General features: G+C 47.0%; 1 protein-coding gene across 1 annotated transcript in view; it reads left to right on the top strand.

Annotated features, from left to right (window-relative positions):
• Window positions 1-865: 865 nt before the first annotated feature.
• LOC135529003 (transient receptor potential cation channel subfamily M member 1-like) overlaps window positions 866-13,912 on the top strand; it is a 58,244-nt gene continuing 45,197 nt past the window's right edge. The window contains exons 1-6 of the mRNA XM_064957963.1: window positions 866-964; window positions 1,487-1,700; window positions 2,706-2,830; window positions 3,482-3,653; window positions 8,228-8,402; window positions 12,398-12,521. Coding sequence (XP_064814035.1) covers window positions 866-964; window positions 1,487-1,700; window positions 2,706-2,830; window positions 3,482-3,653; window positions 8,228-8,402; window positions 12,398-12,521 — 909 coding nt within the window. The remainder of the gene's footprint in view (window positions 965-1,486; window positions 1,701-2,705; window positions 2,831-3,481; window positions 3,654-8,227; window positions 8,403-12,397; window positions 12,522-13,912) is intronic.

Genomic DNA, 13,912 nt, shown 5'->3' with positions numbered 1-13,912 from the left:
CTCCTTGCTGTTCTCATATGCTTCCATGTTGAGCACCAGATCATTTGTTGAGGCAGAGAGAGAGAGAGAGAGAGGGCTTTCACTGACCCAGTTTAATAAAATAAAACCCTCTGTGTTTTTAGAGTGCTGTATAATTTAGGGTACATCCCAAGTGGTATCCTATGCCCTATATAGAGCACTGTTATCAGTCCTGATCAAACGTAGCTGTCAAACTTAGTGCACTACAAAGGGAACATGATGCTATTTGGGACGTAGACTTAATGAAATCTCCACTCGTACCGAAACGCTCTCAGTAAAATAAAATAAAATTGTATAAACAACCTGCCGTTACGTGGCCCAAATCCCTTATTAAGGCCCAAATCCTTTCACATGGTGGTGATTGTGGGGATTTAACGTGACCAAACCACCCCCCCCAACCCCCCTTCAGATAGCTCAAAAGCAAACAGAGATGCAGCTGAAATTGGTCAGCACACAAACATGAACCCTAACAGCTGTCAGTAACATGGTGAGGTAGCTTTATGCTACGTTGACGATGCTACTACTAGTCATCTTTCATAGCTGTTTACACCATCAGTCTGTTCGTGTTTCACATTCCATCACGCTTCCGTTAACACTTTACAAACCAACATGTAGAAAGCACTATGAAGTGGTTATAATGCAATATAACACCAGCAATAAGCATTTATAACCCCCCCCCCCCACCCCCACCCCTGTGTCCTCCCTTTCTACCTCCAGGTGCAGTTGTGGTCAGGTAGTGAACCAGCATGTGGCCATCATCCCGGGGCGACCACTAGGGGCGGCGGAAGAGGCAGGTCAGATCGGTCAGGCATCCTCCATTTATACATTCACTTCCCTGGCGGTGCCCATGGAACGCTGGTCTGTGCTTAAACACACACAGGCCACGCCCACAGACACATATGGCATCATGGAGTTTCAGGGAGGAGGACATGTCAACAAGGCCATGGTTAGACACCATTTTCTTTCCTTCATTCCTTTGAAGCATCCTCCATTTATACATTCACTTCCTGACCCTTTTCCTCTCCTCCTCAATCCTTCATTCTCTCATCTCTCTCATCGCTCCTCAACGTAAACAATAGTTGAAATAGAATGTCCTCATGAACCATGAAGACATGAAGACATGAAGACATGAAGACATGAACCATGAAGACATGAACCATGAAGACATGAAGACATGAAGACATGAAGACATGAACCATGAAGACATGAACCATGAAGACATGAAGACATGAAGACATGAACCATGAAGACATGAACCATGAAGACATGAGCCATGAAGACATGAACCATGAAGACATGAAGACATGAACCATGAAGACATGAAGACATGAACCATGCCACCATCATCTTGTTCACTCTCTCCATCCATCTCTCCCCTACAGTACATCCATGTGGCGTTTGTATTAAATGTCTTCATCTCCTTTCTCATTTACTCCTCCTCTCTCTCCATCCATCTCTCCCCCTACAGTACATCCGTGTGGCGTACGATTCCAAGCCAGACAACATGCTCCACCTGATGGTGAAAGACTGGCAGCTGGAGCTCCCCACCCTGCTCATCTCCGTCCACGGGGGACTGCAGAACTTTGACCTGCAGCCCAAACTAAAGCAGGTGTTTGGGAAGGGTCTGATCCAGGCTGCGGTCACCACCGGAGCCTGGATACTCACTGGCGGAGTCAGCACTGGTACGTACTGTAGTTTGCTAACGACGTGCTACATTCACTGACACAGTCACTGAGGTATCTAGCAAAACTACGGTAACATAGGCAAGTCACTAAATCTTGAGTCCGAGTCGAGTACCAAGTCCCTGGTGTTCAAGTCTGAGTCCGAGTCGAGTACCAAGTCCCTAGTGTTCAAGTCTGAGTCCGAGTCGAGTACCAAGTCCCTGGTGTTCAAGTCTGAGTCCGAGTCGAGTACCAAGTCCCTGGTGTTCAAGTCTGAGTCCGAGTCGAGTACCAAGTCCCTGGTGTTCAAGTCTGAGTCCGAGTCGAGTACCAAGTCCCTAGTGTTCAAGTCTGAGTCCGAGTCGAGTACCAAGTACCTGGTGTTCAAGTCTGAGTCCGAGTCGAGTACCAAGTCCCTAGTGTTCAAGTCTGATTCCGAGTCGTGTACCAAGTCCCTAGTGTTCAAGTCTGAGTCCGAGTCGAGTACCAAGTCCCTGGTGTTCAAGTCTGATTCTGAGTCGTGTACCAAGTCCCTAGTGTTCAAGTCTGAGTCCCAAGTCGAGTACCAAGTCCCTAGTATTCAAGTCTGAGTCCCAAGTCGAGTACCAAGTCCCTAGTGTTCAAGTCTGAGTCCGAGTCGAGGACCAAGTCCCTAGTGTTCAAGTCTGAGTCCGAGTCGAGTACCAAGTCCCTAGTGTTCAAGTCTGAGTCCGAGTCCAGTACCAAGTCCCTAGTGTTCAAGTCTGAGTCCGAGTCCAGCACCAAGTCCCCAGTGTTCAAGTCCGTGTCCGAGTCGAGTACCAAGTCCCTAGTGTTCAAGTCTGAGTCCGAGTCCAGTACCAAGTCCCTAGTGTTCAAGTCTGAGTCCGAGTCCAGCACCAAGTCCCTCGTTTTCAAGTCTGAGTCCGAGTCGAGTACCAAGTCCCTCGTGTTCAAGTCTGAGTCCGAGTCCAAATCCACTCTACTAATGTCTGAATGGAGTCAACGTCTCTTATTAGTGCTGAACGGGCTCCATGTGTATCCTAGGGGTGATCCGGCATGTTGGAGACGCGTTGAAGGACCACTCCTCCAAGTCCAGGGGGAAGGTATGTGCCATTGGGGTCGCACCATGGGGCATCGTGGAGAACAAGGAGGATCTGATAGGAAGAGACGTAAGTCACAGATAACTGCAACATGGGAACTTGTTAAGGTGTGTGATTCTACATTTAAATTCAACTCAAAGACTTTTATCTCCCTCACCAACTTCAAACATCTGCTATCTGAGCAGCTAACCGATCGCTGCAGCTGTACATAGTCTTATCGGTAAATAGCCCACCCAATTATACCTACCTCATCTCCATACTGTTTTTATTTATTTACTTTTCTGCTCTTTTGCACATCAATATCTCTACCTGTACATGACCATCTGATCATTTATCACTCCAGTGTTAATCTGCAAAATTGTACTTATTCACCTACCTCCTCATGCCTTTTGCACACAATGTATACAGACCCTTTTTTCTACTGTGTTATTGACTTGTTTATTGTTTACTCCATGTGTAACTCTGTGTTGTCTGTTCACACTGCTATGCTTTATCTTGGCCAGGTCGCAGTTGCAAATGAGAACTTGTTCTCAACTAGCCTACCTGGTTAAATAAAAGTGAGAAAAAAAAAAATAAAAAAAAAAAAAAATTCAACTCCTCAACTCAATTCAACTCAACTATACTCCCCACCTTCAATTCAACTCCTCAAATCAACTCCTCAATTCAACTCCTCAAATCAACTCCACGTTAACATGATGTTATTCTATGTCTCCCGCCCAGGTGACACGTCCGTACCAGGCCATGTCCAACCCCATGTCCAAGCTGTCTGTCCTCAACAACAGCCACTCCCACTTCATCCTAGCAGATAACGGGACCCACGGAAAGTACGGCGCTGAGGTCCGTCTTCGCCGTCAGCTGGAGAAACACATCTCCCTGCAGAAGATCAACACACGTAAGTCTGACAGATTGGTGGTGGTGGGGTTGTCTGTGTGACACCAGGCAGTGTAAGCCTGTTGAGCTAAAGACCAAGGCATTAGCTCAGGGAGCTAACTAACAACAAGTCTTCAGGTCTCAGACCAGAACAACTTCATATTTACCATGAATCATCTAATGTTAATGCTAATGTTGGAACTATACCCAGTGTTTGTGTCATAGATACAACATACCCTCGTATTGTCATAGTCCAGGCTTCTTTAGGTGTGTTGATCAGAGAGAGCCTGTCCTGCACTGCTGTAACCCGGCGAGGAGCTGATCTATGTGACCTGTGGGTTTCCCTTTGTCATCCTATGCCTGGAGATCGTGATAAGGCAGGGACAACAAAGGGATGCTCAGCTGTCACCTCTGACTTCAACTACCCTGACATTAATACTGTGTCTGAGGCCTATGAGAACCACGTACTGACTACAGACAGCACCGCTGAGGACCACATGCTGACTACAGACAGCACCGCTGAGGACCACATACTGACTACAGGCAGCACCACTGTGGACCACATACTGACTACAGACAGCACCGCTGAGGACCACGTACTGACTACAGACAGCACTGCTGAGGACCACATACTGACTACAGACAGCACCGCTGAGGACCACATACTGACTACAGACAGCACCGCTGAGAACCACATACTGACTACAGACAGCACCGCTGAGGACCACATACTGACTACAGGCAGCACCACTGTGGACCACATACTGACTACAGACAGCACCCCTGAGGACCACATACTGACTACAGACAGCACCGCTGAGGACCACATACTGACTACAGACAGCACCGCTGAGGACCACATACTGACTACAGACAGCACCGCTGAGGACCACGTACTGACTACAGACAGCACCGCTGAGAACCACATACTGACTACAGACAGCACCGCTGAGGACCACGTACTGACTACAGACAGCACCGCTGAGGACCACATACTGACTACAGACAGCACCGCTGAGGACCACATACTGACTACAGACAGCACCGCTGAGGACCACATGCTGACTACAGACAGCACCGCTGAGGACCACATGCTGACTACAGACAGCACCGCTGAGGACCACATACTGACTACAGACAGCACCGCTGAGGACCACATACTGACTACAGACAGCACCGCTGAGGACCACATGCTGACTACAGGCAGCACCACTGAGGACCACGTACTGACTACAGACAGCACCACTGTGTCTGAGGACCACATACTGACTACAGACAGCACCACTGTGGACCACATGCTGACTACAGACAGCACCGCTGAGGACCACATACTGACTACAGACAGCACCGCTGAGGACCACATACTGACTAGAGACAGCACCGCTGAGGACCACATACTGACTACAGACAGCACTACTGAGGACCACATACTGACTACAGACAGCACCGCTGAGGACCACATGCTGACTACAGACAGCACCGCTGAGGACCACATACTGACTACAGACAGCACTACTGAGGACCACATACTGACTACAGACAGCACCGCTGAGGACCACATGCTGACTACAGACAGCACCGCTGAGGACCACATACTGACTACAGACAGCACCGCTGAGGACCACATACTGACTACAGACAGCACCGCTGAGGACCACATACTGACTACAGACAGCACCGCTGAGGACCACATGCTGACTACAGACAGCACCGCTGAGGACCACATACTGACTACAGACAGCACCGCTGAGGACCACATACTGACTACAGACAGCACCGCTGAGGACCACATGCTGACTACAGACAGCACCGCTGAGGACCACATACTGACTACAGACAGCACCACTGAGGACCACATACTGACTACAGACAGTACCACTGAGGACCACATACTGACTACAGACAGCACCGCTGAGGACCACATGCTGACTACAGACAGCACCGCTGATGACCACATACTGACTACAGACAGCACCGCTGAGGACCACATGCTGACTACAGACAGCACCGCTGAGGACCACATACTGACTACAGACAGCACCGCTGAGGACCACATACTGACTACAGACAGCACCGCTGAGGACCACATACTGACTACAGACAGCACCGCTGAGGACCACATACTGACTACAGACAGCACCGCTGAGGACCACATACTGACTACAGACAGCACCGCTGAGGACCACATGCTGACTACACACAGCACCGCTGAGGACCACGTACTGACTACAGACAGCACCACTGTGTCTGAGGACCACATACTGACTACAGACAGCACCACTGAGGACCACATACTGACTACAGACAGCACCGCTGAGGACCACATACTGACTACAGACAGCACCGCTGAGGACCACATACTGACTACAGGCAGCACCGCTGAGGACCACATACTGACTACAGACAGCACCGCTGAGGACCACATACTGACTACAGACAGCACCGCTGAGGACCACATACTGACTACAGACAGCACCGCTGAGGACCACATACTGACTACAGACAGCACCGCTGAGAACCACATACTGACTATAGACAGCACCGCTGAGGACCACATACTGACTACAGGCAGCACCACTGAGGACCACATACTGACTACAGACAGCACCGCTGAGGACCACATACTGACTACAGACAGCACCGCTGAGGACCACATACTGACTACAGACAGCACCGCTGAGGACCACATGCTGACTACAGACAGCACCACTGAGGACCACATACTGACTACAGACAGCACCACTGAGGACCACATACTGACTACAGACAGCACCGCTGAGGACCACATACTGACTACAGACAGCACCCCTGAGGACCACATACTGACTACAGACAGCACCGCTGAGGACCACATACTGACTACAGACAGCACCACTGTGTCTGAGGACCACATACTGACTACAGACAGCACCGCTGAGGACCACATGCTGACTACAGACAGCACCGCTGAGGACCACATACTGACTACAGACAGCACCGCTGAGGACCACATACTGACTACAGACAGCACCGCTGAGGACCACATACTGACTACAGACAGCACCGCTGAGGACCACATACTGACTACAGACAGCACCGCTGAGGACCACATACTGACTACAGACAGCACTACTGAGGACCACATGCTGACTACAGACAGCACCGCTGAGGACCACATACTGACTACAGACAGCACCACTGAGGACCACATACTGACTACAGACAGCACCGCTGAGGACCACATACTGACTACAGACAGCACCGCTGAGAACCACATGCTGACTACAGACAGCACCGCTGAGGACCACATACTGACTACAGACAGCACCGCTGAGGACCACATGCTGACTACAGACAGCACCACTGAGGACCACATACTGACTACAGACAGCACCCCTGAGGACCACATACTGACTACAGACAGCACCGCTGAGGACCACATACTGACTACAGACAGCACCACTGTGTCTGAGGACCACATACTGACTACAGACAGCACCGCTGAGGACCACATACTGACTACAGACAGCACCGCTGAGGACCACATACTGACTACAGACAGCACCGCTGAGGACCACATACTGACTACAGACAGCACCGCTGAGGACCACATACTGACTACAGACAGCACCGCTGAGGACCACATACTGACTACAGACAGCACCGCTGAGGACCACATACTGACTACAGACAGCACTACTGAGGACCACATGCTGACTACAGACAGCACCGCTGAGGACCACATACTGACTACAGACAGCACCACTGAGGACCACATACTGACTACAGACAGCACCGCTGAGGACCACATACTGACTACAGACAGCACCGCTGAGAACCACATGCTGACTACAGACAGCACCGCTGAGGACCACATACTGACTACAGACAGCACCGCTGAGGACCACATACTGACTACAGACATCACTGTGTGTCTGAGGCCTGAACATGAATAGGAAGTAATTAGTAGGCATTATGAAAATTATTCAAGGTTCCAATTTATTGCCATTTAGAAATAAGCTTTAAAAAAAACGAAGTCTGGGAACTTTGTTTTGCTGCTATTTGTCTTTTTCGTCATTATAACATGTTGTGTCTGTCTCTGCCAGGCTAGGGGTCAGGGGGTCATGTTGTTGTGTCTGTCTCTGCCAGGCTAGGGGTCAGGGGGTCATGTTGGTGTGTCTGTCTCTGCCAGGTCAGGGGTCATGTTGTTGTGTATGCCTCTGCCAGGTCAGGGTCAAGGGGTCATGTTATTTTGTCTGCCTCTGTCAGGTCAGGGGTCATGTTGTTGTGTATGTCTCTGCCAGGTCAGGGGTCATGTTATTTTGTCTGCCTCTGTCAGGTCAGGGGTCATGTTATTTTGTCTGCCTCTGTCAGGTCAGGGGTCATGTTGTTTTGTCTGCCCTTGCCAGGTCAGGGGGTCTATAACATGTTGTTTTGTCTGCCCCTGCCAGGTCAGGGGGTCTATAACATGTTGTTTTGTCTGCCTCTGCCAGGTCAGGGGTCTATAACATGTTGTTTTGTCTGCCTCTGCCAGGTCAGGGGGTCTATAACATGTTGTTTTGTCTGCCTCTGCCAGGTCAGGGGTCTATAACATGTTGTTTTGTCTGCCTCTGCCAGGTCTGGGTCAGGGGGTGCCTCTGGTCTGTCTGATCCTGGAGGGGGGTCCCAACGTCATCTCCATAGTCCTGGAGAGCCTGAGGGAGGACCCCCCTGTCCCGGTGGTGGTCTGTGACGGCAGTGGACGGGCCTCTGACATCATCTCCTTCGCACACAGATACTCTGAGGACGACGGGTGAGAAACAGACCTGGGTCGCATACCTGCAAAAAAATATATGCTTAAAAACATATCAAATACATGTCAAATACATGTCAGATACATGTCAAATATATTTCAGATACATGTAAAATACATGTGAAATACATGTCAGATACATGTCAAATATATTTCAGATACATGTAAAATACATGTGAAATACATGTGAAATACATGTGAAATACATGTCAAATACATGTCAGATACATGTCAAATATATTTCAGATACATGTAAAATACATGTGAAATACATGTCAGATACATGTCAAATATATTTCAGATACATGTAAAATACATGTGAAATACATGTGAAATACATGTGAAATACATGTGAAATACATGTCAAATACATGTCAGATACATGTCAAATACATGTCAGATACATGTCAAATATATTTCAGATACATGTAAAATACATGTGAAATACATGTGAAATACATGTCAAATACATGTGAAATACATGTGAAATACATGTCAAATACATGTCAGATACATGTCAAATATATTTCAGATACATGTAAAATACATGTGAAATACATGTCAAATACATGTGAAATACATGTCAGATACATGTCAGATACATGTCAAAAAATATATGCTTAAAAACATGTCAAATACATGTCAAATACATGTCAGATATATTTCAAATACATGTCAAATATATTTCAAATACATGTGAAATACATGTGAAATATATGTCAGACACATGTCAAATTCATGTTAGAGACAGTATATAGGACGTTGGATGAGAAACAGAACAGGGAACAGGGCTGTGATCTGATGTCCACACTAGCAGAAACAGAACTAGAACAGGGCTGTGATCTAATGTCCACACTAACAGAAACAGAACTAGAACAGGGCTGTGATCTGATGTCCACACTGGCAGAAACAGAACTAGAACAGGGCTGTGATCTGATGTCCACACTAGCAGAAACAGAACTAGAACAGGGCTGTGATCTAATGTCCACACTAGCAGAAACAGAACTAGAGCAGGGCTGTGATCTAATGTCCACACTAGCAGAAACAGAACTAGAACAGGGCTGTGATCTAATGTCCACACTAGCAGAAACAGAACTAGAGCAGGGCTGTGATCTAATGTCCACACCAGCAGAAACAGAACTAGAACAGGGCTGTGATCTGATGTCCACACTAGCAGAAACAGAACTAGAACAGGGCTGTGATCTAATGTCCACACTAGCAGAAACAGAACTAGAGCAGGGCTGTGATCTAATGTCCACACTAGCAGAAACAGAACTAGAGCAGGGCTGTGATCTAATGTCCACACTAGCAGAAACAGAACTAGAACAGGGCTGTGATCTAATGTCCACACTAGCAGAAACAGAACTAGAGCAGGGCTGTGATCTAATGTTCACACTAGCAGAAACAGAACTAGAACAGGGCTGTGATCTAATGTCCACACTAGCAGAAACAGAACTAGAACAGGGCTGTGATCTAATGTCCACACTAGCAGAAACAGAACTAGAACAGGGCTGTGATCTAATGTCCACACTAGCAGAAACATAACTAGAACAGGGCTGTGTTCTAATGTCCACACTGGCAGAAACAGAACTAGAACAGGGCTGGGATCTAATGTCCACACGAGCAGAAACAGAAATAGAACAGGGCTGTGATCTAATGTCCACACTGGCAGAAACAGAACTAGAACAGGGCTGTGATCTAATGTCCACACCAGCAGAAACAGAACTAGAACAGGGCTGTGATCTAATGTCCACACCAGCAGAAACAGAACTAGAACAGGGCTGTGATCTAATGTCCACACCAGCAGAAACAGAACTAGAACAGGGCTGTGATCTAATGTCCACACCAGCAGAAACAGAACTAGAACAGGGCTGTGATCTAATGTCCACACTAGCAGAAACAGAACTAGAACAGGCCCGTGTTCTGATGAATTTGCTCTTAACTGAGTTAAATAAAGTTACATTAATTAAGTTTAATTAATTAATTAAGTTAAATTAAGTTGAGTTAAATTAATTAAGTTTAATTAACTAATTAAGTTAAATTAAGTTGAGTTAAATTAATTAAATAGTTAAATAAAGGTTAAATAAAAATATAATAAAATTGATTTAGTTACAATGGAACCAACTGAATAGTACTAAGAATGTAAACTCCAAACTGAAGCACATTGCAAATTCTTTCAAATGGAATATAACTTTTGAGCATTTCCTAAGCCTGAAGAGTAGTCTGTATAGGTGGTCTGACCAGTCTCTCTGTCTCCCCTCAGCTTGGTCGGTCTAAAGAGTAGACTGTAGAGGTGGTCTGACCAGTCTCTCTGTCTCCCCTCAGCTTGGTCGGTCTAAAGAGTAGACTGTAGAGGTGGTCTGACCAGTCTCTCTGTCTCCCCTCAGCTTGGTCAGTCTAAAGAGTAGACTATAGAGGTGGTCTGACCAGTCTCTCTGTCTCCCCTCAGCTTGGTCAGTCTAAAGAGTAGACTGTAGAGGTGGTCTGACCAGTCTCTCTGTCTCTCCTCAGCTTGGTCAGTCTAAAGAGTAGACTGTAGAGGTGGTCTGACCAGTCTCTCTGTCTCCCCTCAGCTTGGTCAGTCTAAAGAGTAGACTATAGAGGTGGTCTGACCAGTCTCTCTGTCTCCCCTCAGCCTGGTCAGTCTAAAGAGTAGACTATAGAGGTGGTCTGACCAGTCTCTCTGTCTCCCCTCAGCTTGGTCAGTCTAAAGAGTAGACTATAGAGGTGGTCGAACCAGTCTCTCTGTCTCCCCTCAGCTTGGTCAGTCTAAAGAGTAGACTATAGAGGTGGTCTGACCAGTCTCTCTGTCTCTCCTCAGCTTGGTCGGTCTAAAGAGTAGACTGTAGAGGTGGTCTGACCAGTCTCTCTGTCTCCCCTCAGCTTGGTCAGTCTAAAGAGTAGACTGTAGAGGTGGTCTGACCAGTCTCTCTGTCTCCCCTCAGCTTGGTCAGTCTAAAGAGTAGACTGTAGAGGTAGTCTGACCAGTCTCTCTGTCTCCCCTCAGCTTGGTCAGTCTAAAGAGTAGACTGTAGAGGTGGTCTGACCAGTCTCTCTGTCTCCCCTCAGCTTGGTCAGTCTAAAGAGTAGACTGTAGAGGTGGTCTGACCAGTCTCTCTGTCTCCCCTCAGCTTGGTCAGTCTAAAGAGTAGACTGTAGAGGTGGTCTGACCAGTCTCTCTGTCTCCCCTCAGCTTGGTCAGTCTAAAGAGAAGACTGTAGAGGTGGTCTGACCAGTCTCTCTGTCTCCTCAGCTTGGTCAGTCTAAAGAGTAGACTGTAGAGGTGGTCTGACCAGTCTCTCTGTCTCCCTCAGCTTGGTCAGTCTAAAGAGTAGACTGTAGAGGTGGTCTGACCAGTCTCTCTGTCTCTCCTCAGCTTGGTCAGTCTAAAGAGTAGACTGTAGAGGTGGTCTGACCAGTCTCTCTGTCTCCCCTCAGCTTGGTCAGTCTAAAGAGTAGACTGTAGAGGTGGTCTGACCAGTCTCTCTGTCTCTCCTCAGCTTGGTCAGTCTAAAGAGAAGACTATAGAGGTGGTCTGACCAGTCTCTCTGTCTCCCCTCAGCTTGGTCAGTCTAAAGAGTAGACTGTAGAGGTGGTCTGACCAGTCTCTCTGTCTCCCTCAGCTTGGTCGGTCTAAAGAGTAGACTGTAGAGGTGGTCTGACCAGTCTCTCTGTCTCCCCTCAGCTTGGTCAGTCTAAAGAGTAGACTGTAGAGGTGGTCTGACCAGTCTCTCTGTCTCCCCTCAGCTTGGTCAGTCTAAAGAGTAGACTATAGAGGTGGTCTGACCAGTCTCTCTGTCTCCCCTCAGCCTGGTCAGTCTAAAGAGTAGACTGTCGAGGTGGTCTGACCAGTCTCTCTGTCTCCCCTCAGCTTGGTCAGTCTAAAGAGTAGACTATAGAGGTGGTCTGACCAGTCTCTCTGTCTCCCCTCAGCTTGGTCAGTCTAAAGAGTAGACTGTAGAGGTGGTCTGACCAGTCTCTCTGTCTCCCCTCAGCCTGGTCAGTGATAGCGTGAAGGACCAGCTCCTGGTCACCATACAGAAGACGTTTAACTACAACCGCGGTCAGGCCCAGCAGATCTTCCTCATGGTGATGGAATGCATGAAGAAACGATCTCTGGTGAGTAGGGAAGACATTATTATACAGGATATGTTCCCATAAACGACATTAGCATAACACTTAGAATTCCTGTCCACAATGCATTGCGTGCGTCATAAGTGACGGTTTTAGTATCTAGACAATTTGGTAGTTAAAATGTTTTGTTTTTTTAAAGCCTTACGTATATTTTAGAAACTCTATTTTACCACATACTGTAAGTAAAAACCTAATGTATTCAAAATATATTCGAACATTAAAGATTATAATTTGTGATGAAAGTAAAGCGACAATTTAATAATTGAATTGTTTTATGTTAATTTGATGCATCAATAAAACCGTCCCATTTATTTGTGTCATCCTGTATCGTCATTCATGTGTCACGTGTACAATCATTTGACCCTCTACATGAAATAAGTCAACACAACCAATATCCATCATCATTGAACCCCTGACACCATTCTACTTCATAAACCCTGCATCCCATAATCAGTGTCCTCATAAACTACAGTTGAAGAATATGTCCTCATAAACAACAATAACATGAACTACGACACCATCTTCACTGTCTCCCAGCTTCTTTAACAACATCACCATCATCCATGTCTCACATCTTCAACTACATCACCATCATCCATGTCTCACATCTTCAACTACATCACCATCATCCCTGTCTCACATCTTCAACTACATCACCATCATCCCTGTCTCACATCTTCAACTACATCACCATCATCCATGTCTCGCATGCTCAACTACATCACCATCATCCATGTCTCATATCTTCATCTACATCACCATCATCCATGTCTCACATCTTCAACTACCGCACCATCATCTATGTCTCACATCTTCAACTACATCACCATCATCCATGTCTCACATCTTCAACTACATCACCATCATCCATGTCTCACATCTTCAACTACATCACCATCATCCATGTCTCACATCTTCAACTACATCACCATCATCCATGTCTCACATCTTCAACTACATCACCATTATCCCCGTCTCACATCTTCAACTACATCACCATCATCCCTGTCTCACATCTTCAACTACATCACCATCATCCCTGTCTCACATCTTCAACTACATCACCATCATCCCTGTCTCGCATGCTCAACTACATCACCATCATCCATGTCTCACATCTTCAACTACATCACCATCATCCATGTCTCACATCTTCAACTACATCACCATCATCCATGTCTCACATCTTCAACTACATCACCATCATCCATGTCTCACATCTTCAACTACATCACCATCATCCATGTCTCACATGCTCAACTACATCACCATCATCCCCTTCTCACATCTTCAACTACATCACCATCATCCCTGTCTCATATCTTCATCTACATCACCATCATCCATGTCTCACATGCTCAACTACATCACCATCA

This window comes from Oncorhynchus masou, unplaced genomic scaffold (assembly GCF_036934945.1).
Source record: "Oncorhynchus masou masou isolate Uvic2021 unplaced genomic scaffold, UVic_Omas_1.1 unplaced_scaffold_1072, whole genome shotgun sequence".
Lineage (NCBI taxonomy): Eukaryota > Metazoa > Chordata > Actinopteri > Salmoniformes > Salmonidae > Oncorhynchus > Oncorhynchus masou.
The sequence above is the reverse complement of the archived record's forward strand: the minus strand, read 5'-3'. Positions and strand labels throughout refer to the sequence as shown.